A 24,820-nucleotide genomic window follows, 5' to 3' on the forward strand; every position below is an offset into this window, starting at 1 on the left:
AGCTCCTGCAGGTACTGTAAAACTTACTATATAATCCTTAAGGTAAAGGCTTAAGGTAGATTCAGTTGCTTTCTTTAAAGCATTGGTAAAGACTGAAAGGTAGTGTGGTGAGTGGAAAACTAGAATAAAAAAAGTTGTCCAAATAGTCAATTTTGTAGTTATTCCCAGTTTAATGGCTGCAGATAGTATTTTCTTATTAACACTCCTGTCTTTGCAGTGTTGGAGTCTGTTTTCCTCTTTCACCATGGAACATATACATGAACTGCTATTTGATCTGGTAGATCAGATTAAACCCCAAACTAGCAGTAACATTTCTAGAAATAGCTCAGTGGCAAACATTAAAAGCAGGCATTACAAATTGCATAGAAATTTGTCCTTAGTATGTTTCTTTTATTTGCCTATGTCTTGTCTTCTCTTCCCTAATCTAAGTTACTGAGTAATGAATAATGTTATTTCCTGTGTTTCTGCTTAAGGGAAAAAAAAACCCAGACCCCAACAACGTTGCCTTATTTGTTTTCTGTCTTATGTGGGTTTGTTTTTTTTTTTTAATTGGGGAAATACTATCTGTCCTACTACCTTGTATTTCCATTCCTTAAACACTACCTCTAAAATAAAACTGTTATTTTTGTAAAGCCTCTTGTGTATAAAGTGATTTGCAGTATCTGCTCCCCATACACAGAGTAGGAGAAGTAGTGTAGTGGCAAGTTTATAACATTTAGATGAGTAGTTACAACTGTGTAAGTAGTTACAACCATATATAAGTCTGTTGTCCTAGGTGTATTTGAGGGTGGAAAACAGGATTGGTGCTGTGTCTTTCTTCCTGCTTGTGTGAGCACAGCAGTGAGGTACATAGGTGGATGTTTCCGTTCTCTGTCTTCTTTGTGTGTGTCTGGTTTCTGATATAAAATAGCAGGAGGAGAGAGAAGACATTGTGTCTTGGCATATTCTAAGGTCTGAATGTGAGTAGATAGCAACAGCAGGTCTTCTGCCTGATTTCACTGCGGTCCTTGAGCACAAATCCATAGGAGGAGCTCTAGAGCAGATAAAGTAGTACTATCTTAACCGGCTTGCAGATCAAAGCTCTGAATGATCCCTATCTGCTGTTTACATAGTAAAGTGGGAAAGAGCTTAGGCTGGCCTCAGCTGTGGAAGGAAGAAGTGTCCTTGGGAGGGAGACATGCTGTTCAGTGTTTTGCTTTCTTTCAGACCTGTCTGCAAGTGTTGAAAAACTTTAATTTTATGGGCAGGTGCTGAAGCTCCATTAGCAATTATTTTTAAATTTCTTGTCCCTCCATGACACTTCTGTTGGAGGTCAAGGAAGTCTGAAGGCTCTGAAGTAAAGATCAGTAATCCTAACGTCTTAGGGTAAGTATCTGCCATTCCTCTGATAGGCTTGCTTGGTTACTGATTGCTGTTGAGATCCTAAGTGGGTATGGTGGAGGTTAGTCTTGCAGAGGTTAAGGGAATTAAATATTTAGGCATTGTTTCAGGAAAAGTGCATTATCTCTCAAATACAGCCAACATACATAGGCTTGTTCTACTTATTTCCTTATTTGTTTGTGTTTAAGTAGATATGTGACTTTTTTTTTTTCCTGACCAGTTGTGTTCTTTCTGTGTTCTTCATGCTGTAACTGTATGGATGTCTTTTTGCTCTTTACAATTAGCGTGGAAATCTGGAAGTGCAATGTATTCTTTTAGGTGTGCAGTAATAGTGAATTTGTATTGAGATGCAGCCTAATAACATATATGCTGTTTTGCTCTTTAGTATGTATTGAATTCAGTGTTTTGTGTATTTCAGATGACAAAAAAGATATTGACCATGAAGCAGTGGTGGAAGAGCAGATCATTGGAGAGAATTCTCCTCCAGATTACTCAGAGTACATGACAGGGAAGAAACTTCCTCCTGGTGGAATACCTGGCATTGACCTCTCAGACCCCAAACAACTGGCTGAATTTGCTAGGTAAGTAGGAAGAATGGATCTTTAAACTAAAATGGTTTTCTTTTCACTGGTTTCGTTATGAAACTTAGGCAAAACAAATGGTAGATTTAGTATGGCTTATTGTTCCATTTAATCATCTTGTGAAACAAGGGACTTCATTCAGAACAGAGTAGCTGATACCATGTTAAAATAACTGGGTTTTATATTCAGCAGTGACTTCTTCAATTGCTTCTGGCCTTTAGTTCTTGTTGGGTAAGGCAGGACCTAAATACATTGATAGACTGCATCTTTGATGTGACAGAATGGATCTTTCATGTGAGTAGTCTTAGATTCTGCAGCACCAAAGCATCTGATAAATTAAATGCTGCATTCAGATTGTTCAGTACGAGAAAGCTAGACTACAGTAGTTTGTAAAGCTGCTTACTGTTCTTTTTCACCTGCTTCTTACTACTTAAGCTCTAGGTCTTAAACTTCTTTTTAATGGAGTCGTGTCTTGCATTTTCGAATGCCACTGATAATTGCAGCTTCACAGTTGGTAGCTCTACTGCTTGGATTTTCCTCTAGTGAATCAGAATTGTCACTCGTTTACATATCAATACATTGACCTGAGCTACAAGGTGACTTTCGCGTTCAAGTAGAGGTGAAGCTCTGTTCTGCCGTGCAGTACTGAGAGTGTCCTGTGTCTCTTCCCCCCGCCCTCCGCAGAGCCCCGGCCCCGGGACCGCGGGCTCAGGGCAGCCGGTGGCCACCAGAGGGCAACCGTGAGGCCACCGGAGAAGCTGCTGCGGCACCAGGGAGCCGTGACACGAGGGTGGCCTTTGCAGCGTTTGCTTGGTCCCCTTCTTCCTGTGCATGTGCTTGTAATTACCAGAGGCATACTCCTCCACTCAGTGCATGGGCAGCGTTGATGCTGGTGTCTCCAAATGTTTGAGCACAACTGTTAGCTTTCTGCAGCTGCTGTAATCAGTTTTTCCCATGTTGAAAGCAAAGTGTGTGTATGAAGCTACGCTCGTTTTAATTTTGTTACCAGCTGGCTGTTCTTCAGAGCCCTGGGGCACCATTCTGACACCTAGAGCAGGTGGCTGGTCAGGTGTTGTTACTCTTACTTCCTGGGTCAGCTAGTAGAGGGAGAAGTGTGCTGCTTTTTTTTTTAAATCACTGGATTTTTCAGGTAGCTGCTAGACAGCAGGGATTGTTGAGACAAGTTCTGGTCTGGCTTCTTGGTTAGGTGGATCTTGGTGTCCAGTGTGTGCATCTACTCTTGTTTCATCTCTTTGAACTTGCTGCTTTTTACAAGCTTGTTCTGTTACTCTTCAGTGTGTTTGTACCAGAGTATTGCCAGCACAGCCTTGTCCCAAAATTGTTTTCAGTAAACTGAGATTTCATTGAACTATGGATTTTGAAGGCTCCTAGTAAGATGGTTTTGCAGGGCTTGCTCCCTGCTTCAGGCTATCTGATCTGGAAATGTATAAAAACACGTGATGAACAACTGAAAACAGCGTTTTATCTGAAGTAGTGGGTGGTTCTAGGTACTGATACTGTTGTTACTTGTTTTACTATTGTTGATCAAAATGATTGTGTGGTCCTCTGAGACCTGCCGAAAGGTTAATACCATTTTTTGTGAAAGCAAACGTTTAAGTGATGCTCTGAGTGTACATAGCATTCTAATTCTAAAATTTTACTTACACGTTTCTGCTCATCATGTGCTTTAAATGGTATTCTCAGTTACTTTAAAGCATGCTGAAACCTTTGGTTCTATTAAACATTTAAGTACTGAATAACTATCTTTTATTAGGAAGTTTAAATAGTTTCTCATAGGGTATTCTCCATGCAAATACTGAATATTTTTCTCCAGATCGGTTTGAATACTTGGAATGGTTGCCAGGATTTGGGCTTCTTGAAGTGACCAGATTGCATCTATTAGATCTGTCTGCATATTTCTTAATATTGTAAAATGTACTGCATCTTTGGGTTTTAGTTAGTTTTCTGTTAAGAAAATAGTGGCAGCAGGCAGTAATTTAAAATTGCCACTTTTTTTTGTTATCCATGGTAGGACGTTCTAGGAAGTTCTAGAGCTAGAATTTGTAGCAGGTGATGGAAAGATTGAGTTCTATGTGTACGATCTCTTTTCTGTTAATATACTTCCGTACAGCAGATAAAATGTAATCTGATTCAATCATAAGACAAGTATATGGTAGTAGAGAAAGCAGCTTGGGGGGACATTGGCAATATGCCCAAGTTGTCCAAAACTTAGGAAGAATTCTTCTGATAGTTTAATTGTAGATACGTGAAAACTTCAAGCATCTTCTGTTTTAAGAAAGGTTTTTTTGTTTTTTGGTCAGAATCAATGACTGTCAAACTTACTCTTGCCTTAAAAAAGAAAGATGAAAAAGAAAACTGTGTTATTTGCATGTTAGATCTTAAATGATTGTGTATAGCTGAGGCTGAAGAATATGGGTGTATTAGAATTTGAATATTGCTTGTTAAAATCTTGGTCTTCTTGCAGTGAAGCATGTTGAAGGGACTCCTTTTAGCTAATAACTTGAATTCAAACACTGATACCTACAAACCTATTTTTATACTGATCGATTGTCTTACTCATCTAGATTGCTTTGTTCATCTAGATCACTGTGCACGGTATCACTAGAAACCTTGCATGGCAAACTGGAAGAAAAAAATGGGTTTACGTGTACTGGAATTGGGTTTGGAGGTCCTAGGAATACAGTTGTTCATGCTAAAAGAATGTGTTTAGTGTAAAATTCTCTGAAAGTTTCAAGCATTGCTTGTTGCTTTACAATTCAGAATTTTTAAATTATCAGTAGCTGTATTCTGAAAACTGAGCAGCAGGTGAAATCGAAACTGTTACTTTTAAACTTACTAAGTAGCTTCACATGCTCTGAGTAAGGTTTTGAGTAACAAATTTGTATTTTGATGACTTGAAAAAAGAATTGTGCACAGTCCACATATAAGGAAACATAAACTGGCTAGTAAAATTGTATGCTAAGTGTATTTTGTGCAGTTGAGAGCAAGTTATTTTGGGTCGCTTTCCTGTTTTCATGAAGGTAGTGGGAAGAATCTCACTATACATTTGTAGAAATTAGCTAGTCAAAACCAGGCTAGATTCACTGTTTATAACCATGCAGTTTATTTTGATTATGGATAAATTGGCTGAGACATTTGCATCAATTCTTAGGAACAAAGTTCTGAGGTTAAGTTTAAACAGGCAAAGCTTGAATGCTAATGGTAACAGATTTCAGGCAAAGTTCTGGAGTTCTGATCATGGTCTGGTTAGTGAGAGGTAAGACGGGGTGGACTTGATGCTTGAAGACCTCTGTAGCTCTGCAGCCCTGAAAAAAAAAAAAAAAAAAATTAAAACTGTAGTAATTCAGCATCTGCAATGGACACCACTGCTGCTCAGCAGCTAGGTGGCACTAGCGGAGTGAGCAGTTATGCTGTCTCTTGTGATACAGTTGTCTTTCACCGCTTTTTTTAGTGCATTTGTCATTGGGTCATGTGGCAGGAATCCGGATCCTTTAACTGGAACTCCTAGTTTTTCCTGGAAAGGCTTTTATACATTCTAACACTGTTGACAACACTATGAATAAACAAGCTGTGTCAGAACATTAAGACATGTTCTGTAATGCATAGAGGAATGATCATAAATTATATCTGGCTGGGCAATTTATTGCCGTTTCCAAATTATTTCATTCTGTTGTAGGAATCATGCATTTTCTCTAGCACACTTTAAAAATGCAATAAAAGAAGAAAAAAAATGTGGATTTCTCTTAGGCAGTCATGTTGGAATGTGAAACATTAGTTGTGAATGATCTGCTCAGAAAGAAATACAGCTTAATAAATTACCACGTTCCCATTTGATACCTTTGACTGGGACACTGGAAATCCTTTAAGTGAAATAAAATGTTTAATCCCAGTCTAAATTATTACAAGTAATTCTGTAGTTAGCTGTGAAGAAGTCATAACTGCTTGGTAATAAAAGCTTGGGGAGGTAGCAGACATATTTCTAGTTGGTGCATATAGCAAATTACCTCAAAGCAAGCCACTAAAAAGAATATCCCTGATTCCCTTCTCCCTCCCTCTTACCCTCCAGACAGGTACATGAATGAACTGGCTAAAGACAGCAGAATACAGACATCAGTAAAACTAAGAAATAAGAGGGGAAGATTGTGTAGCTGGGAAGTTGGCACACTAATGGGCCCTAGTGGTAAAAACTTTACTCTCCGTGGCTTTATCTTCTGCTCTCTTAGTACCTTTTTCTGAAGGAGAGCCATTGTAAGGACTGCCCTTCCTTTCTATCCACTTTCCAAAATGGATAGAAAACAAAGGAGAGGAAACTGAAATCGGACACCCTTCTTAAGTGACAAAGCATTCTGGTCACCTAGATTTACAACATAGACCTCTTTATAAGGTATATGCTTTTGTACTGGTTTTGTTCTTGTTACAGAGAAGCTTAAAGGGCAGTAAACTGACAGTTGCTTTACCCAAAGTGTTCTTCTGGGGAAGGGGAAATCTCTTTCTCTGTACCACACTGCAAAGGTCACTCTCTCTGTTCACACACATGATATTTTTCATAACTGGAAGAAAACTAGTAATTATTTTTGCCACAACCTTGGAGCGATAGAGAACTTTTTTTTAATGACACTTTCCTACCTAACTGTGACCAAAGCACGTTAGGACACTGGTGGTCTGCTCTTTGGTTGTAGATTCCTAGGACACCTTGTGCCACTCCCCTTTTGCCTATTTATCCAAAAGCCAGTCTAGCCAGTTTCAGTTGTTCTTAATCACAGATGAATTCTTGCAGCAGCATAGGGCCATGACACTGATGTTATTTCTGCCTCAGCAGGGCAGTACAAGGGGAATGGCAGAGTGAGGGAACAGATCAGAAGTGGCAGTGACACTACTGATAGAGAATGATTTCCTCCACTTCTAACTATTCTTAGGGACGTGGTCATCAGCACAGGTGAATATCACTGGTGGTCATCAGAGATCTCTAGGATGTGTCAAAGGAGTTGCCTGAGAGAGAATAATACTGTTTAGGTTAGATTTATGTATAGAGGAAGAAGAAAGGATGTGAGAACACAGAAGTTTAACAGCAGCAAAAAGGGAGCTATGGGAACAAGGGGAAATTCTATACTGTTAATTGTTTTTTACTTACGGATTTCCTTTATTCCTAGCCTTAACTTTCTGTGCCTAACTTTTAAAATTGGTTCTATCTCCAAGACAGTAGGTTGTGGAGATTGATAGAGGTTTGGGGTGGGGGTTGGTTCTGTCAAGATACGGTTCTTTCAGTTCAGCTGGGCAGTTGAGGGAGGTAGCTGTTACTTTCTGATCTTGCACAGTGACAGAGTTGCTCTTTTTATTTTGAGGAACTGAGTGGTGTAATACCTGTGATTTCACTCAATCTTCTTTATGCATGGATAAGAGAGTGTGCTTTTATGGACCTCATTCTGTGAAGCTATTTGGTTGCACACCTTCATGCTGCTTCTGCTGTCCCCCATGCCCTCCGTCCACGCACTCAATACAAGTTAACAGATTTAGCCTTTAGTTGCAGTGTCCCAGTGCCTTGATCCAAAGGTACACTTGCTAGTTTTTCACAGTTAGCTAGTCTGCAGTTGCTACTACTAGGCATGGCTGATATAAACTCACTGCAGAAATGAAAATTCTGGTCTTGCCATGTAAATTGACTTTCTGCAAAGGCAACCATTTCAAAAGTTCCACCCAGGTATTAATGTGTGTGTATAGTTGTTTTAAATAGTGGTATGTGTTAGAGTTCTGTTTTTGATTAATGTTTCAGGCTAAGACAACTTGGACGGAGCTGGTAGAGATGCTCTACTGGGTGGCAGCCAAAAGTCTAACCACCAGCAAGAGCTACCTGCAACAGTGTAATTAAGATCAACAGCCCAGTTTCTAGTCTGGTCTCCTTTTGCAGAAAGTTAATTTTAAAGTAAGACCAAAACCTTTTTTCTAATACATTTGAATATGTAAGTCTTTAAATTCTTCTTTGAGTGATTGTCCATATGGATTCCACAGCCTTGTGAGCAAGATGACATTTTTGACAAAATGACCTGTTGTAGCTGTGCCCGTGCTGTACATGCCCTCATGCCTTTAATCCAAGTGTACGAAGGGTCCAGCAGCTTCTTGCTGCCTGTGGCGCTGAGCTATAACCTGGATGCTGTTCGCTGCTTCTTCCTGTTGAAGTGTCTGCTGCTGTTTTGTTGAATAGCTTGGTTGCCTGTGGAACCCTGTGCTTATGCACATGGTTATGTCTTGTTCCGCATTTTAAGCTTAAGTTGCCTGCTTCCGATACTTCCAGGAGAAATGAAAAGATTGAAAATCTACCCCTTTATTAGCTAAACTTTGTTACTGTTTTGTAGTCAATAGGGACTAAATGGTTTTATGTTCAAGTATACTGTTGGGCTGATGTTCCTCACTTAGAAACAAAGCTTGAAAATTAAAAAGTCAGCTTATTCCAGAATGGACACTCAGAATGTTATGTGCCCGCTCAGACACTGAACTGAAAAATGTAAGGTATATGTTGAAGCTCCAGTCTGTCCCATGTCTGACTATCCAGTTCTGCTGTGATTTGTTCCTCAAGCTTCCTGACTACACTCATCTAGATGCTTCCTGACTACACTGGCCAGGGTATTTTCACTCTTGCTCAATTTCAACAGCCTGTTACAGATGACATTGTTGCAGCATTTCTTGCTCGAAGATTGGCTTAATACCAGATGCAAGACACAAGACTTTTGAATAGGATTTAACACAGTGATCGGTGGGATCTTATACTAAGCATAAAGAATGCAAGCACTGCCCACTAAAGCTGTTTACCACATCTCCTGTTAGTGTTTCCTTTTCTGTCCAGTCTCTCCCTTTACAGGCGGTCAGTTATGACTTCAGAACAATGGTGTTTTTACTCGTTCTGATGATAGACACAGATTTTGAGCCTAGGAGTTTTTTTGCTTTGTTTTTTCGGGGCTGTCAACATTTAACAAGTTGATAGAGTTAGAAGTAAAGGAGGTGTTTTTGACACCAGCTTTGTCCCCTAGGTGTGTTTGTTCTCTAATGGCATTAGACCATGGCACTATGTTCTCCCATGTCCTGTGTTGTCAAAGCATTCTTCCATGTGTCTGTTTTGGCTTTCTGTAGAGTTACTGTAAGAAAGCTTTAGTGTGTGTGTTTTCCTATAGCCTCAGTACCTGTAGTACCATCAGGTAGAACCTCACTGGAGACTGTAGTCAGTCAGTTAATCCCAATCACTTGTTTGGATTTAGGTATTTAATACTTTACACAGAGGCTGCGTAAACTAAACACAGCATAATCATTCTGTATTCCAATTGGGTTATATAAATTAAATTTAATCCATAAGGTCATCTAAGTTGGTCTGTAATCTTGGAAGAAGAAAACTTTGCAGGAAGATTAAGATTATAAAGAGGCTGGTCTACAGGGACAGGTAGTTTGCTGTGTTCAGGATGTCTCTGCCCTTAAACTGATGAAATTTTTAGGTATGCTGCTGGTGATGGTGCAAGAGGAACTTTTGTCCACACGAAATACCTCACACCCATCTTCTAGGAACTGCTAGTATTTGCAAATGATGGTATGGTTGCATATGATACTCTTCAGCTTCCATATTTTTGTCATATCTGTATTCTTAACCCTGCAGGAGACTGCAGTGTTCTTCATATTCAGTGTAGTCTGGAGATGCTGAGCTAGCAGGAGTTTCCTAAATGTCCACGTAGAGAAAAGAACAAATGCAGCCTCTAAATCGTTGGGTTTCAGTGTTGTGTCTCTAAGTGGCTAACTGTCAAGTGCTTTACTCTGTACGTGACCACTTGAACTGTGCTACATCTGCAATGCTGAGAGGAGTCAGATTGTTTCTGAGGGACAAATGATAGCCCACAGAGCCATAGGAGACTTCTCCATCACATATGACTCCACTGGCAGTTGTAAGATTTTCCTGGATCCTGTCTTCAGGAATTCTCAGGGAGGTTTTTCACTGCTCTTGCCTTAATTCAGCCTCACAAGGCCTTCCATTCCTGTCTTCTCTCATCTGTTCATGTGAAGGAGGCAGGTGAAACAGCAGATTGAAGCCCTGTGCATAGAAATGTTACAGTATCGAAGAAGACTGGACCTTACCTGCAAAGAAACAAATGCCTATGTGGTCGAATTGGAGAGGTTTTAGCTTACTTTCCCTACAGCTCTTGGGAATTGTTTTGTATGTTTAGCTGTTTAGTTGCTAAGTTGCTGTTTAGCCAATTTCAGATCAATTATTAAAAATGCAGGTAAAAAAAAATACATGTATGCACTACTTGGAAATCTCTTCCTCCAATCCTGTTCTTCCGTATCTGTTTCCAGGAACTGAATTCACGGGGATTAAAGTGGTCTTGGATAGCAACAGACGACTCCTCTTCTTAGTGTTAACAGTATTGATTCTGATAATTCTAATTCTTTTGTAAAATTCAAGCCACTCATCTCTGTTTAATTGAGACTGGAGAGAACACCAGAAAACCTTTTGCTTAACTTGCAGATATGATATGTAGCTACCTTATCATACAGAACTATCTTGTACTGTATTACCAGGAAAAATCATCAGGAACTCACATAAACAGACTAGCTCCCCTTCTACAGCAAGGTTTTGGAATGTGCAAAATTTCATTACTTATCTAGGTGAATCCCCAGCTGCATGAGGTGCATTTATTTATACCTACCTACCTCCACCATAAGGTGGAGATAAGCTATTTCTCTTGGATTTCTTGAAGGCAGCACTACAGGTTTGAGAAATAAAGATAGGTAAAAGGGCAGTGCACTTCCCTGGAATAGTGTCCACACAGCTGACACTTCTCTGACATTCAGGCAGGTGGTTGTTACAGCAGGACTGTTCTAGCATTGTTGTCTACAAGGGAGTCTTAACTGTGTTTGAAACACCTAACACACACAAGCAATAGTTTGCTGGGCTCCTTATGTAGTCAGTGGAGACTAATGGTGCCCATAAAGTAGTGGTGAAGATCCCTACCAGCGACCAAGAGTAAATAGATGATTGCTTGTCAGTTGCCAAGAGTGGAATCCATGTGTACAGTAGCTTAAAGTAAGAATAATTGCAGTTTCTGTGGTTATAATGGATGGCTACATTGTCTGTGTAGATTCCACAACTTGCCTGCCTTCCCTGCTTCTGTAGTGTTTTCTTCTGAAGTCTTGTGTGGTGAAAACACTGAAGAATGATTGAGGCTACTTTGTCCTTCGTGTCCGGGTGCAGGGATGCAGAAGAAGTGAAGCTAAATAGGCCACATCGGTACTGGCACAACAAAAACGTATTTTTCGAACAAAACTTCCTAATTACAACTGGTATAAGTCAGGAAAAAACTCCTCTATTTCCACATATTCAGTGGACTAGTAAGGTAGTATTAAATGTCTTTTTCTGTATTTGAGGGGTCCTTCTGGAAAAGCTGGACTTCCCAAATGCCAAACTGTACTGTTAATACTATTATGAAGGTTTTGAAAATACTAAACCAAGTACTACTGATGCACGTAATACTATCGAATAAATGTGTGCATTATGTGGGCAGTTATGGGAGAAGAGCTGTCTAATGTTTTTCTACTAATGTGGTGTGGTTTGTTTTTTTTTTTTTTTTTAATCTTATCTTTAAGAATGAAACCAAGAAAAATTAAAGAAGATGATGCTCCACGGACGATAGCTTGTCCTCACAAAGTAAGTGAAGTGCTCAGCTTCTGAGTAGGTAGTAATTTGTAGACCAGAATTTTGTATTGATGTTTTCTCCTGAGAATGAGTAACTAAAAGATCTTACTGTTAATAGACTACACTCAGTTAACTGTATTTTAGTAATCATTCTTTAAAGCTTCCTTAAAAACCTTTCACTGAATAATATATTATTCCCATTCCTTGTCTTAAGGTTAGTGCATCCCTAATCTTCTGGTAACCATGATGCACAGTCCCTAACATGCTGGTTTTACTGTTGTGATTTCCTGCCACCCAAGATTACATACTTGAAAGAATGTTCTGAAAGCTGTTCAAAGTACGTTCCTAAGATCTGTATATCCTCTGCTTGGAAACTATGACAGATTTGGAGTCTAGATCAGGAATCAGCAATGTATGGTACAGATGCCAAAGTCAGCATTATTGAAAGACTTTGAATTAAATGCCACAGAGCTGGAAGGTGCATCATCTTGAAACAGAGAGAGAGGCATCTTGGATATACGATTCTGATCCACTGGTAGCGGGGAAGCCTCTGTCTTGAATAAATCTTGCCAGTCACCTAGATTGGTAGCATCTAGCTTTACTGCATTATCCAGCTTTTGTAGAGCTTCTGTTAGCCGACTGAGTCTGTAATGAAAAAAGACAAATACAATCTTGCTGACTTCTGGTCTAGATAAGTGTGAGCCTAAGCAAATAATCAGGGCAGATAGCTAATGGTACACATTAGAGAGTGTGAATAGAAGGCTTCTTTCTGACAGCCTTAGTCTAAGGAATTTGCGGGATTCCTCTTTGTGCCTATATTGATTTCCAGTTCTTCACGTTGTACAAATGTCATGTTTTTATTATAGTACAGTATGTGGAGATACAGAAACATTTACACCTTACAATACTGAGGAATGCTGCCTTCATTTCTTTGATTTACTTTTTCATAGCCTCAACTTCATCTAAACAGGGGGGAAAAAAAAAAAGGAATATTCTGTCCTTCCATTTTCTGTCTTCTAGTGTTTCTAGGCTTTGTGCATTTATGACTTCAGTTTAAAAAAAGAAAAATACTGTAGAAGATGTAACTGCTCCTCTCAGAGGCAAGCAGGAGCTTTGAAATAAATGCAAAAAAAGTTGATGGTATGTTTATTTTGGTGCTGCTTTGCCCCACCCAGTTCTGTTACATGCATTGAATGGTGGCACAACACTTCTTAAATCAGGCGAAGAAATTCTAGTGCCTGAACAGAGAACTCTTCTTGAAAGTGGCATTTCCCCTTTTTTTTTAAGAAATAAGACATATTTAAATGTGGTTATTAGTTTTTAAACAAATAATTTCCAAAGAGGAGGCCTGTGGAATTTAAGATTAGCAATTGATTGTTCCTTTAGGTTCTGTTGTTGAATTTTATGCCTCATAATGCAGTGATGTTGGTAGACTAGTTTTATGTAAGTTTAAACAGCATCACTTGGAGTACAGATAGAATTTACAGTTAATAGGATTTAGTGAGGGATTTTGAACCTTGACAAAGACATTTATAAAACATTAGGTAGATGTCTATTGATTGTCGCTAAAAGGTAAAAAAAGTTCTAGAAAGACTGGGTAGACAGCCCCAAGTCACTGCTGGCTTAAGTGTACTCTGGAATCAAAAGTAGTATTCCTATGTCTATGCAGCATGGACTCCAGATTAAGACTTCTGATGCTGTCCCTGAGTTAATATGAGTATCTTTTGCTTTTAGGTTGAGTTGACACTGTCTCAGAGATTCTCCTACCTTACTCAGTTGCCCAGTATCACTTTGTAGGTTTAAACTGTAGAAGCAGTGGCAGTCTCTTTGTATCTCAAGGTGGTAGTGATCAATCTGCTGCTGCCAGTTTGGACAAGGCGGTTTCTGTAAGCTGTTACGTGCTGGAAACCCTCTTGCTCCATTCCTTCTCAGGAATGAGAAGGAAGAGGACAGAATGCTGGGAGATGGAGTGGTGCACATACAAATTGGTACTAGGGAGTAATCTGAGATATATTAGTGACTATATTGTACATTATAGTACTGTAGCGCTCAGAATATTGCACATTGAGGAATATACCGTAGGTGTCCACCAACTGTCATTCTTTCTTTTGAGTTTTTTTGCCCTGAAACTGTTAAGTGCTTTTGTTTGGTTTTTTTCATTTGCTTCTATCAGAGCTGCATCTTCTCCATGAGACTGTTCTGTTACTCATTTGACTGCACATGGTTCATAATACTAAGTCAGGAGAGGGTTTGGGGGTTTTTTGTTTGGGGTGGGTTTTTTGTTTTCCCCCCAGCTTTTCAAATGATCAGTTTTCTTGGTATTGCTTTTTTTTAAATAAATGTAAGGGATCTCCTTTCCAGGGCCAATTTTTAAGAAAGTGTTCAGGACATAAAAGCATTTTAAATGCTTGTACTGTAGCAGATAAAGCCTTCTTTGTCAGAACTAGCTTATCTACTAATTGAGTTTCACTGTTCTTTTTAAGGGCTGCACAAAGATGTTCAGGGACAACTCTGCCATGAGGAAGCATCTGCACACTCATGGCCCTCGAGTACACGTATGTGCAGAATGTGGCAAGGCCTTTGTGGAGAGCTCAAAACTAAAGCGACATCAGCTAGTTCATACCGGAGAGAAACCTTTTCAGGTATTGTTAACCTCCAGGCATAAGTACCACTGTTTATTTGGTAAACGTGTAGACTGTAACTGTAACCTAGCTTCTATATGACTTAGAGGATACTATGCTTTTTTTCTAAAAGCAGATGAGGCACTGAATGACCACCTTAAAAATTGGAAGTCCCCTTAAGCTAATTAGGCTATCGTTTAATTCCGTGGATTTTTACAATTTACAGTTAGCAAATTGTATGTACATGGGAGATGCTTTCCAAAATATAATGTAAAGTTACCCACTTTAGAAATGAATTCTACAGTTACTACTGAATGAAGAAAATGTCTCTTTGTCCTCCTCATCTTTTCAACTTAGCACTTGTGGACAACTGAGATTTGGGGCTGTTTGCTCAGTTGACTCATGATACTAATTTTCAGTAGAAGTATTAATCAGTTTCCAGCAAAATGATGGTAGTCACTGAATCTTTTTCCATTCATATCAAGTCACGTGAGCTTCTGCCACCAGAGGTCCCCTGTCTGCTTCATATGATTCTGCTTATAAATCTTCTTTACAGGTATTCATAGTCTTGAGCATATCTGTTCTCCAGTACACGTTTAAGATCTGTATTTTTGTCAAATTTTTTCTTTTTTGTTTTAAATATTTCAGAAACCTGATTTACAATCCTCAGGCATTCACTTAGATGTGTATGCTGGAGCTGCTGTGTTTTAATTATAAGTATTTGCCGCTAAACGTGCTGCCTTTTGTATTCTGAGCCCATCTTAAAAGTAAAGCTGGCACAATGAGAAAATCTTTGCAAATTATCACCAAAAAGAGGGCAATTCTGATGTGAAACACTGTTTCTGTTTTCTAGTACAGCATAGCAAAACAGTGTTTCATATGCAGAGAAGGTGTTTTTACTGAAAGCATTTGGTTGCAAGCTGGAAGTTATTTCCCTCTTTGAAGATAGATACACTACTATGGTAAAACAACCTGAAGTATTCATTTGAATTTTTAAATACAGTTTAAAAGTGATGCCCACAGCTTCACCTAGAATAATCTTCAGCATCTAGCTTCATGTTTGTGCAGTGTAGTGATTTAAAGAATACTGTTCTAATCAATGGTTGAAATGAGTACTACTTTTGTTAGCTAATGGAGTATGTCTTTTTCCTTTCAACAGTGTACATTTGAAGGATGTGGAAAGCGTTTTTCACTGGACTTCAATTTACGCACACATGTGCGAATTCATACTGGTGACCGGCCCTATGTTTGCCCATTTGACGGCTGCAATAAGAAGTTTGCGCAATCAACTAACCTGAAATCTCACATCTTAACACACGCTAAGGCCAAAAACAACCAGTGAAAGTTGGAGGAGAAAGTTCTTGAACTCAAAGCATCTTACAGGAGTATGAATTGGAAATAAATATGCCTCCCCTTTGTATATTGTTTCTAGGAAAGAATTTTAAAAAAAGAACCCTACAAACCTAAAGGACGTGTTTTGATAAGTAGTAAATAAAAAGAAAAAAAAACCCAGAAAAAAACTGTAAGGTGACGTTGGCTAAGATGCTCTACCTTGCTCTGTAATCCCGTTTCAAGAATACGGTGTTTTGTAAAGTGTGGCCCCAACTGAAGGGGTTAGTTCATGAACTTGCATCAGAAAAGACAATTCTTTATACAACAGTGCTAAAATTGGACTTCTTTTCACATTCTTATAAATATGAAGCTCACCTGTTGCTTACGATTTTTTTAATTTTGTATTTTCCAAGTGTGCATATTGTACACTTTTTGGGGATATGCGTAGTAATGCTATGTGTGATTTTTCTGGAGGTTGATAACTTGCTTGCGGTAGATTTTCTTTAAAAGAATGGGCAGTTACATGCATACTTCAAAAGTATTTTCCTGTAAAGAAAAAAAAGTTATATAGGTTTTGTTTGCTATCTTAATTTTGGTTGTATTCTTTGATGTTAACACATTTTGTATAATTGTATCGTATAGCTGTAATGAAATCACGTAGTATCAAATATTAGATGTGATTTAATAGTGTTAATCAATTTAAACCCATTTTAGTCACTTTTTTTGGAGAAATACTGCCAGATGCTGATGTTCAGTGTAATTTCTTTGCCTGTTCAGTTACGGAAAGTGGTGCTCAGTTGTAGAATGTATTGTACAGGCACTGACTTTTTATTAACACCTGATAATATGTACATCCCATGTAATAGAAAGGGCAACAATAAAACAGTGGTCCTAAAGAAAGAATATGGCAGAAAATGATCTGTAAGCACAGTCTATTTTCTTTTGTTGTCCAGAGCAGTCCTAGTTCCTCTTGACCGCCCAGAAATTGGAAGCTAAATAAACTCAAATTTCCTTTACTTTGCATTCAATTACAGTGATTTGTGATGAAATTACATACTGCCACATCAGGTGGTATAACCAAACAGAATTGGTGACTGTAATTCTGTTTTTGAGTGACCTAGACTTCCATTAACTGGAACGGTGGATTTGGAGACTTGGCAGTGTAGTGGGGAGGTTTCAGTGTGCCTGGACAGCAACTAGGTAAAACAGTACAGTAAATAACTAAATGGGCACCTTTGTTTAGTTGAGGTAAGGAATCTTGGAGGTTTAAATGCAATAACAATAGAGAGTGGGGAACGGCAGGGTTTGGGTGGTCATACCAGAAAAAAAGAACATTGGCTTTTTCTTTTGGCTAACTTGGTTGACTGAGTATAATGATGAAAATTCTTGGAACCTCGCTGGACACCTTTCACTTCAAAACAGGAACTCGGAGTTCTCAGAGAACTTGATGGAGTTTTGATGGTCTAACTAAAAGTGGTTACTACTCATTTGCTCAAGCATTCAGAGTAAGAAATTTGCAGATACTATAGTAAAATGTGACAGATTAATAAAAAGAAATGCATAAGTATTATTTTTTAGAGGGATGTGACATAATTTAATATAGTAAAAGCTGTTGTTAATCTTTTTTCTGAATTCTGTTCTTACAAGGTTCATCAATTTTTTTATTGCTAATACCGTAAAACTTACTTTTCAGTCCAGTTTTGGTAGTAGTGGAAAAAACATGGGTAATAATGAAACTACTCTTAAGAGCAAGGGAATTTTTATCCATATATAAGTTAATCTGAACACTGCAGCTCTAGTCTGAGGTTATTAGGGGTAGAAAGAAAGATGGGGCATTTAATTGTAAAATACACATTAGAATTTTGGCAGTATGTTTTTTTTTATATATAAGTTCTTGAATAGGACAATATACTGAAACTTGTATAGTTATAGTTAAATTAAATTCTGTATACAGTTAAATTAGTGTCTATTCTTTTTGGAAGGAAATAAAATCAGTTCAGTCTAGTTCTAATTGACCTTACATTTTTTCTTAAACACTATACGTGATGGTGCTAGGTTTGTGCAGAAGTTTGCTTTCCTGTGTCATAAAGTGGTACTCATTTTATTGAATTGCAAGGTAAAGCGATTCCTTGATGGTGTCAGGACTTCATCCTTGAACATACATTTGAGACTAAATTATTTATGTTAAATACTGATTTGAGGATTATCTGGGATATAAAACTTGTATTGCCCCTAGTTATATTGCATCTGATTACAGAGAGAGAGCCAAAAAATTTTCATCTAGGCCTCAAATGAGTAGCATTCAATACACTCCTGAGTGTAAGTAGCAACACTTAGTAGCATGAAAGATCTTGCTTTGTAACTAGTTAATTACATATTGGGTATGAATAAATACTTGCATTGAGCAGCTTCTGTAAGTTATTTAAGCTTTTAAAGTATAATTGGCACATCTTGTTCTTAAAACGTCGTGCTTAGTTGATTCCAGAGTTTTCCTTACGGATTTTCAGTGAAGAAATTACAGACTTTGAGAATAGCAACAGAGTTGACTTTGAAACCACCATTGCCAGCCTACTATGGACAAGTACCTGCATTATACCACCAATTTGTGAGCAAGTTCAGGTAAGGGGAGGAGAGTCTGAGGGGTGGGGGAAATGTAGCCAGTAGTTTTAAAGCTGGCAAAAGATTTAAATGCTTACTCATCATGCCTGTTCTACTGCTCATTTGATCACGTTTCATATTGCCTTATCTGGTTCTCCTGCTGTTGAAATGGAAGGAGACAAGTTCTGTAGCTGTGTGTCTTTTGGACTTGGACCATTTTTTAAGAGGCAGAACTGATTATAGACTTTTCCAGCTGTGTCTGTGGTCTGCCAGTAGCAGTAGGTCCTGCTTTAAATATAGGGCGAACTGAACTTAAATACCTATTACTTCTGGAGATTGCTTGTCTTGAAAAGGGTGTCGGAGGAGCCCAGGTACAAATTGAAATGCTAAGTGAATAAACTTGTAGTGAAACAGAACTGAGAACTCCTTCCTCTCTACCAGGACCTCAGCTGAACTTGCATTTGATTTCAGTTATCTTCTTTTTGAAGAGGTTCACTGTTGAGGTGGTGCGATTTGACACCCACAGTGGTCACAAATTGTCAATTAACAAAGCCAAATACTAAACACATTCTAACATAGCTTTTCAGCAGTCATATAGTTTTAAAGGCACAGGGAGATCCTTTCCCTCTGCTAATTCCACAGTAAGTAAAAAGCAAAACAAGCAGTAGTTAACAGAAGTGGCAAAATTATTGAAGCTTTAAAATGTTTGAAGAAAGCTGATCCCTTCAAAGTGCTAGATGAAAAGGAATGGCAGTGGCAATAAAAGGTGTTTCCACTTAATAATGTGGTTCCTTACTGCTTTGAAGAAACGGAGAAAAAGTTGGTATATTTGTCAGGGCTGCTAGACAAATCAGCCAAGGAAGTCTAATGAGTCAGGTAGTAGCTGTTACTGGTGTTGGTCAATCCAGCTCTATAATGATGACAGTGGAATAAGAAGTTTTTCATCTGTATAGCACCTTTAAGTCTGTGTTACAGTGGCTTGAGAAGATGAGGAAAGTAAATAATGTTTGTGTCAGCATTAAGCTTTGCCGTCTTAGTAACTACACTAAGTTCCTGTATTGCTTAAATCTATGGAGAGATCAGAAGTTCTTCAGAAACTTCAGAATTTGTGGTGGATTTCAAAACTGAGTGTTGGGTGTGAATTTTGCATAATAAATAAAAAGTTGGACTTGGATCTAGTCCAATTATTCATAGATATGTAAATGGAATAGTTAAAAAGTAGCACTTTCTTTGGAAAGAGTGAGAAGGTTTCTTACATCAGCCTGATTTGGCAGTCCCAGGGCAAAAGAATGGGAGAGACTCAGTATTTGTTTTGTTCATATGAATTGACCTAGTTCCAAGTTGCAAAAAGCTAATAGTGTGAAGATGGCTTTACGGCAGTGCTTAAATACCACCTGGACGGCTACCGGCTTCATTTTATAAGGTAATTTAATCGGTGGTCCCTTATGTGGTTTCATTCTCTCTGCCTAAATTAGGCAAGCTTATGTGTACTCACAATCATCCTATTTTATTGAGGCAGTTTTGCTTAGAATTATTTTCAGTCCCTTCATTTCTCTGGAAGTAGTCTGGAGAATATTGAATTTCCTTTTGGAGAAAGCACATCACATTCTGTAGAAGTGTTTGTGTGAATTTTTCAGGTCCTGGCTTCCCCTAAAGTAGCAGAAAAACACCACTTTGCTGTAGGCAAATGAGTAAAATCACTTATAGCAACTGTTGTTTAAACTACTCCAGTTTCAGGTTTTTAAGTCTTCCGTTATTTTTTTCTAATGGAAAAGCTTTAAGATGGGGTGCTGGTTGGATACCACTTCTTCTGTTGCATATTCAGGTGTGGACGTAATATCCCTGTTGTGAGCTGCCATTCTCACCGAGTTCCTGTGTAAATTGGAAACGCTCTTCAGGAGTGAGCCTGAAGCTCTGTAGAAATGTTGGTCAATTTTGGGAGGGAGGGAAAGCAGCAAAGAGTCTGTGGGGTCCTTGCAGAACTTTTGGGTGCTTCTCTTGCCACCACTTTTGTATCAAGTGTTCTTGTAGGTTTAAGTGTAATTTCTCTCTAATAGGGCTGATACTAGGTAGCATCTATGTCAATGCTTTGTTTCAGTCTGTACAGATACTCCTGAATAGTAGTTTGCCAGGAGATGGCAGTGAATTACCAGTTTGTACAGCATGACCAGCAGACAGAATAGCAAAGTGTCAAGGTGCCCCTGTGAGGTCAAGTGCGAATGAGGTGTCCTGTGGTGGTCAGTAGGCTGTGACAGACTTGGAACGTGCCAGTGTCAAAGAGCAAGTTTCCCACACACCAGTGCAGACGAATAAGAAGTACAACTCTGTGCTGATTTCTGAGGGTCTCAAGTGTACTTGTGCATTTGTAAAAAGCACCAGCAAGGCAATGAAAATGAAGACTGTAAACAACTTTTGAGTGTGACCTGGATCGTACATTTTTAGGGGATCCATACATCCATATTAATATCAAATATCTTTAAAGCGAAATGTGGAAATCTAATCGCATGTATTGTTAATGAACATGCTTTCAACTGAAAGTGGCTATTTTGGTTAGCTGATAGACATATAAAAAAAACACTAATGTTTCACTCCAACAGTGTCCTCCTAAAAAGTCTAAGCTCACCTGAGGCAGTTAGGGCCTCGCCATTTGACTTGACTTCAGTGTGTTGCTGCTCGTAATGTTTGCACGGCCATTGCAGAGAGTGCAGGACAGATGTTGCATCAGAGTCCTGCATTGCTGCTCTTCAGGGAATCAAAGATTTCAAGTAAACTGGTTCTGTCTCTGGAGCAGGCCCACAGTAAAGGTCTGTTTCAGAGGGGTGGTGTTTGTAAATAACAGGTATATTTTTGAGGTAAATCATAGAGCAGATAAAGACTGAGGCGTACGATAGACTCCTTGTTAAACAGTGGAAAACTGATACACAAAAAAGCTTGGTGACTGGATATGTCCTAATGTACTTTAGCTAAAGCTCATCTCAGCAATCGGCTGCAAGACAAATCTGTAGAAAACCCTGTCTTGTTAGTGTTTGTGGAATGATTTAAGGGCTCGAAGTCGGGTGTCCTTCAGAGCTGCATGATGCTTACCAAGGACCTCACTAGCGTCGCCAGTTGCAATTTTGGCTTGCAAAGTTTGTGACTGCCTCACGCATGGGGCATCATGCAGCTCATGTTTTGACTTATTTTTCAACATGTTTCTCTTTTCTCAGCAAAACAGAAGATTTGGCCTTTGGACATGGAATCCTTCAGTCTTCAATCTTAACCAGTGCTTTGACTGAACCTACAATGGATTTATATGAAACCAATGACTCACATAGCTTGAAAGGGCATATGAATGTTTATGGTTCAGAAATTGATTGTAAGGAATAACAACATGGCAGGTCTTCAGGCTTTCCTCTTGCTTTTTGGTTTTGTGGGTTTGTTTTTTTTTTTTAATGTTCTTTGCTCTTGCATAGATTAGGGATAGGGCATTTCATCTCCTCTTTTTTCCAGTGTGTGAAATGAAAGTGTACAGTCTCCCAGTTATGAACTGGCAGGGAAGCAGGTATCTGCCTGGAGGAAATCAAGGATAAGAGAGTTATTTTTACTTTTACCTCCGATAATTGTAGTTACAAAGCTTGAACATCATTACTAGCCTGTTTGAAAATTACCTGTTGTAGATTCTTTCTTAAGTGCAAATACACCAGTGCACAAGGAAGAGGGTATGTGGCCTGGTTGATTGCAACACTTGAGTGTACCTGATCTAGGATAAATCTCTGCTTAAGACAACTAGATCATATCCTAGAAAAAGAATACTAATTTTCTTTCATACCACCTTTAGTCTAGCCAAGTCAAATTACTCCAGCAACAATTCTTCCTATTTTGATGTATTTAGCAAACAGTGCAGACCATGAGGTCAAGCTTCATTATAATTTTAGTATTTTATCAATTGACACATCGATATGGTTGAAATGGTACAACTCTATTTTACTGTTAGTAAAAATCGCGGAAGGCTTCTTTCAGTAAGAAAAAGCAGTCCTAATAAAGTGTAAGTAATAATAATGAATGATACCAAGAAGCAATTTAACTGTGTTAGATGTAAAGTTTTATAGACCTGAAGAATGTTTTGTGGACATTAGAACTTGCCTTTCTTCCAATTATATCAATGTATAAGGGTGTTATTTTTCACTGCAGACATTGCCTTGCATGCTTTCAATTTATTTATTGATGAAACTGTATAGCTTAACATCACATTCTAGGTCAAATCAGTTAAAACTGATAATAAACTATAAGTAGACAAGCTTTTACTGTATATCATATGTATTATTGCGCATATTATGTCACTGATATTTTTTCTGTTGGCGATAAACATTTTTGTAATTAGCGAAGACAACACTAGTAAAAAAATTGCAAAACAGTTGCACTGGGAGGATGAAAATCATAGAATGGAATCATAGAATCGTTTAGGTTGGAAAAGACCTTTAAGATCGTCCAGTCCAACCATTAACCTAACACTACCAAGTCTACCCTAAGCCAATCAAGGGTAGACTAGACTAAACCATGTCCCCAAGTGCCACATCTACCTGTTTTTTGAACACTTCCAGGGATGGTGACTCCACCACCTCTCTGGGCAGCCTGTTACAATTCTTGACCACCCTTTCCGTAAAGAAATTTTTCCTAATTTCCAACCTAAACCTCCCCTGGCGCAGCTTAAGCCCGTTTCCTCTTGTCCTATCGCTAACTACTTGGGAGCAGAGACCAACACCCACCTCACTACAACCTCCTTTCAGGTAGTTGTAGAGAGCGATAAGGTCTCCCCTCAGCCTCCTCTTCTCCAGACTAAACAACCCCAGCTCCCTCAGCCGCTCCTCATAAGGCCTGTGCTCCAGACCCTTCACCAGCTTCGTTGCCCTTCTCTGAACATGCTCCAGCACCTCAATGTCTTTCTTGTATTGAGGGGCCCAAAACTGGACACAGTATTCCAGGTGCGGCCTCACCAGAGCCGAGTACAGGGGAACAATCACCTCCCTGCTCCTGCTGGCCACGCTATTCCTGATACAAGCCAGGATACTGTTGGCCATCTTGGCCACCTGGGCACACTGCTGGCTCATGTTCAGCCGGCTGTCTGCCAACACCCCCAGGTCCTTAATGGTTTATTCTCCTCTGCGTTCCTCCCCTACTGCCCACAAACATACATAAATTCCTGAACATTGAAAGAAGCAGTTTGCTTCCACGTGATTTCAAAGCCTATCCCCACTAGGGTTGGCCCAGCAAGTTCTCTGGTTCCCTACTCTTGCTGTGCCTCCCAGAGCCATATGGTCCCTTAGATCCTTCATCTGTCTCTGTGGCTGGGGTATTTCATATGGCATGTTGCCTTGGGTAAGCTGCTATTTTTCTTTGGCTGTTTTTCTGGCAGAAGAGGGGTTTAATTGCACCTTCTGCTAACTAATGGTGTCTGGCACACTTCTGGGCTTTAAGTTGTTCTTTAACTATCCACAGATCAAAAGTCTGTCTAACAACAGCTGTTAACACCTGTTTTCCAGCATAATAGTAAATACATTTACTTTCAAGGAACAAACACCTCTTTTCTGCAAGGTCAACTTTTTATACTTATCTCTTAGTAACTTTCCCAGTATGCTACCTGTCCTGCACCTGCAATGTACAGGTTTTCATCTCTTGAATGTCTTGCTGTTTTTCATGTGAACTGTAAAAAAAGCTATATGCGGAGGAAGGCAAGGAAGAGAGGACCAAAAAAAAAAAAAAAAAACAACCCCGAATACTATCATGTTATGGTTGCAGACATGATAAATGAACTGAATTTCACCCCAGTAATTTCACTATAACAACTTCTTCAAAACTTGGAAGGGTTGTACCTGGGTGCTTTTTTTTCATCTTGTCCTAACTGAGCGTTTTTGTGCAACCTGGAACACTGGTATGACCCATCCAGTAGCAGGTGGGTCATAAGAAAGAGTAGAGCATGGGGACTTGATAGTAGGTGAGTTTTACTTCCAGTGGGTTTTAGCTTCTTATTCCCTTCAGTTGTGGGGTATTAATAGAGCATCTCCTGCCCAGTATCATGATGCTTTATGATGCTTGTGGGAAGGAAGATCTGGGGAGGCACAATACGGTTCTATCTGACTTGGCTAAATCAGCTGACATATCAAAAATCTAGCAGGAACAAACTGAGTCGCATTTAAAAAGGCTGAGGCTATTGTCTAGCTTGATTTAATAGTTAGGAGTTGCACAGATTTCAAACAAGTGGTGTCAGACTAGGTTGAAAGCTGTTTTTTTCCCCTCTTCCTAGGCTTGTTGAGTAACCTCCAGTGTCTGATACTGATTATTTAAGTTCCAGATGGATGAATTTCTGGAGACAGCATTTTAGTAAATACTGCAAGTAAAACACTGTGTAGCTCTTTCTCTTTTGATGGTGTTACTGTCTTTTAGGGAGACACTGCTTATTCCAAGCACTTGTTTCTGTGCCATAGTTCAACATTGTTGCTCCTGCTGAGAGAACACAAGGTACTTGACTGGAACTGCCCCCGGTCACGGTTAGTTGAAGTGGTGGCCTTTCCCTCTTCTGATCTAGCAAACTGATGCTGACAGGGTTTCTTTCAGTCACATGTGTCTACCCTTTAAGAAGATGA

The 24,820-nt window shown here is 39.1% G+C and overlaps 1 protein-coding gene across 3 annotated transcripts in view; it reads left to right on the top strand.

Moving 5' to 3' along the window:
- YY1 (YY1 transcription factor) overlaps positions 1-22,478 on the top strand; it is a 31,354-nt gene extending 8,876 nt beyond the window's left edge. Inside the window, exons 2-6 of one of the 3 annotated variants that reach the window (XM_075713168.1) lie at positions 1,799-1,961; positions 11,601-11,661; positions 14,133-14,291; positions 15,430-18,221; positions 21,407-22,478. In XM_075713168.1, the coding sequence (XP_075569283.1) occupies positions 1,799-1,961; positions 11,601-11,661; positions 14,133-14,291; positions 15,430-15,612 (566 nt within the window). In that variant the 3' untranslated portion in view covers positions 15,613-18,221; positions 21,407-22,478. The other 2 variants (XM_075713167.1, XM_075713169.1) reach the window with 2 other exon arrangements.
- Positions 22,479-24,820: the final 2,342 nt, after the last annotated feature.

Source organism: Pelecanus crispus, chromosome 6 (genome assembly GCF_030463565.1).
Source record: "Pelecanus crispus isolate bPelCri1 chromosome 6, bPelCri1.pri, whole genome shotgun sequence".
NCBI lineage: Eukaryota > Metazoa > Chordata > Aves > Pelecaniformes > Pelecanidae > Pelecanus > Pelecanus crispus.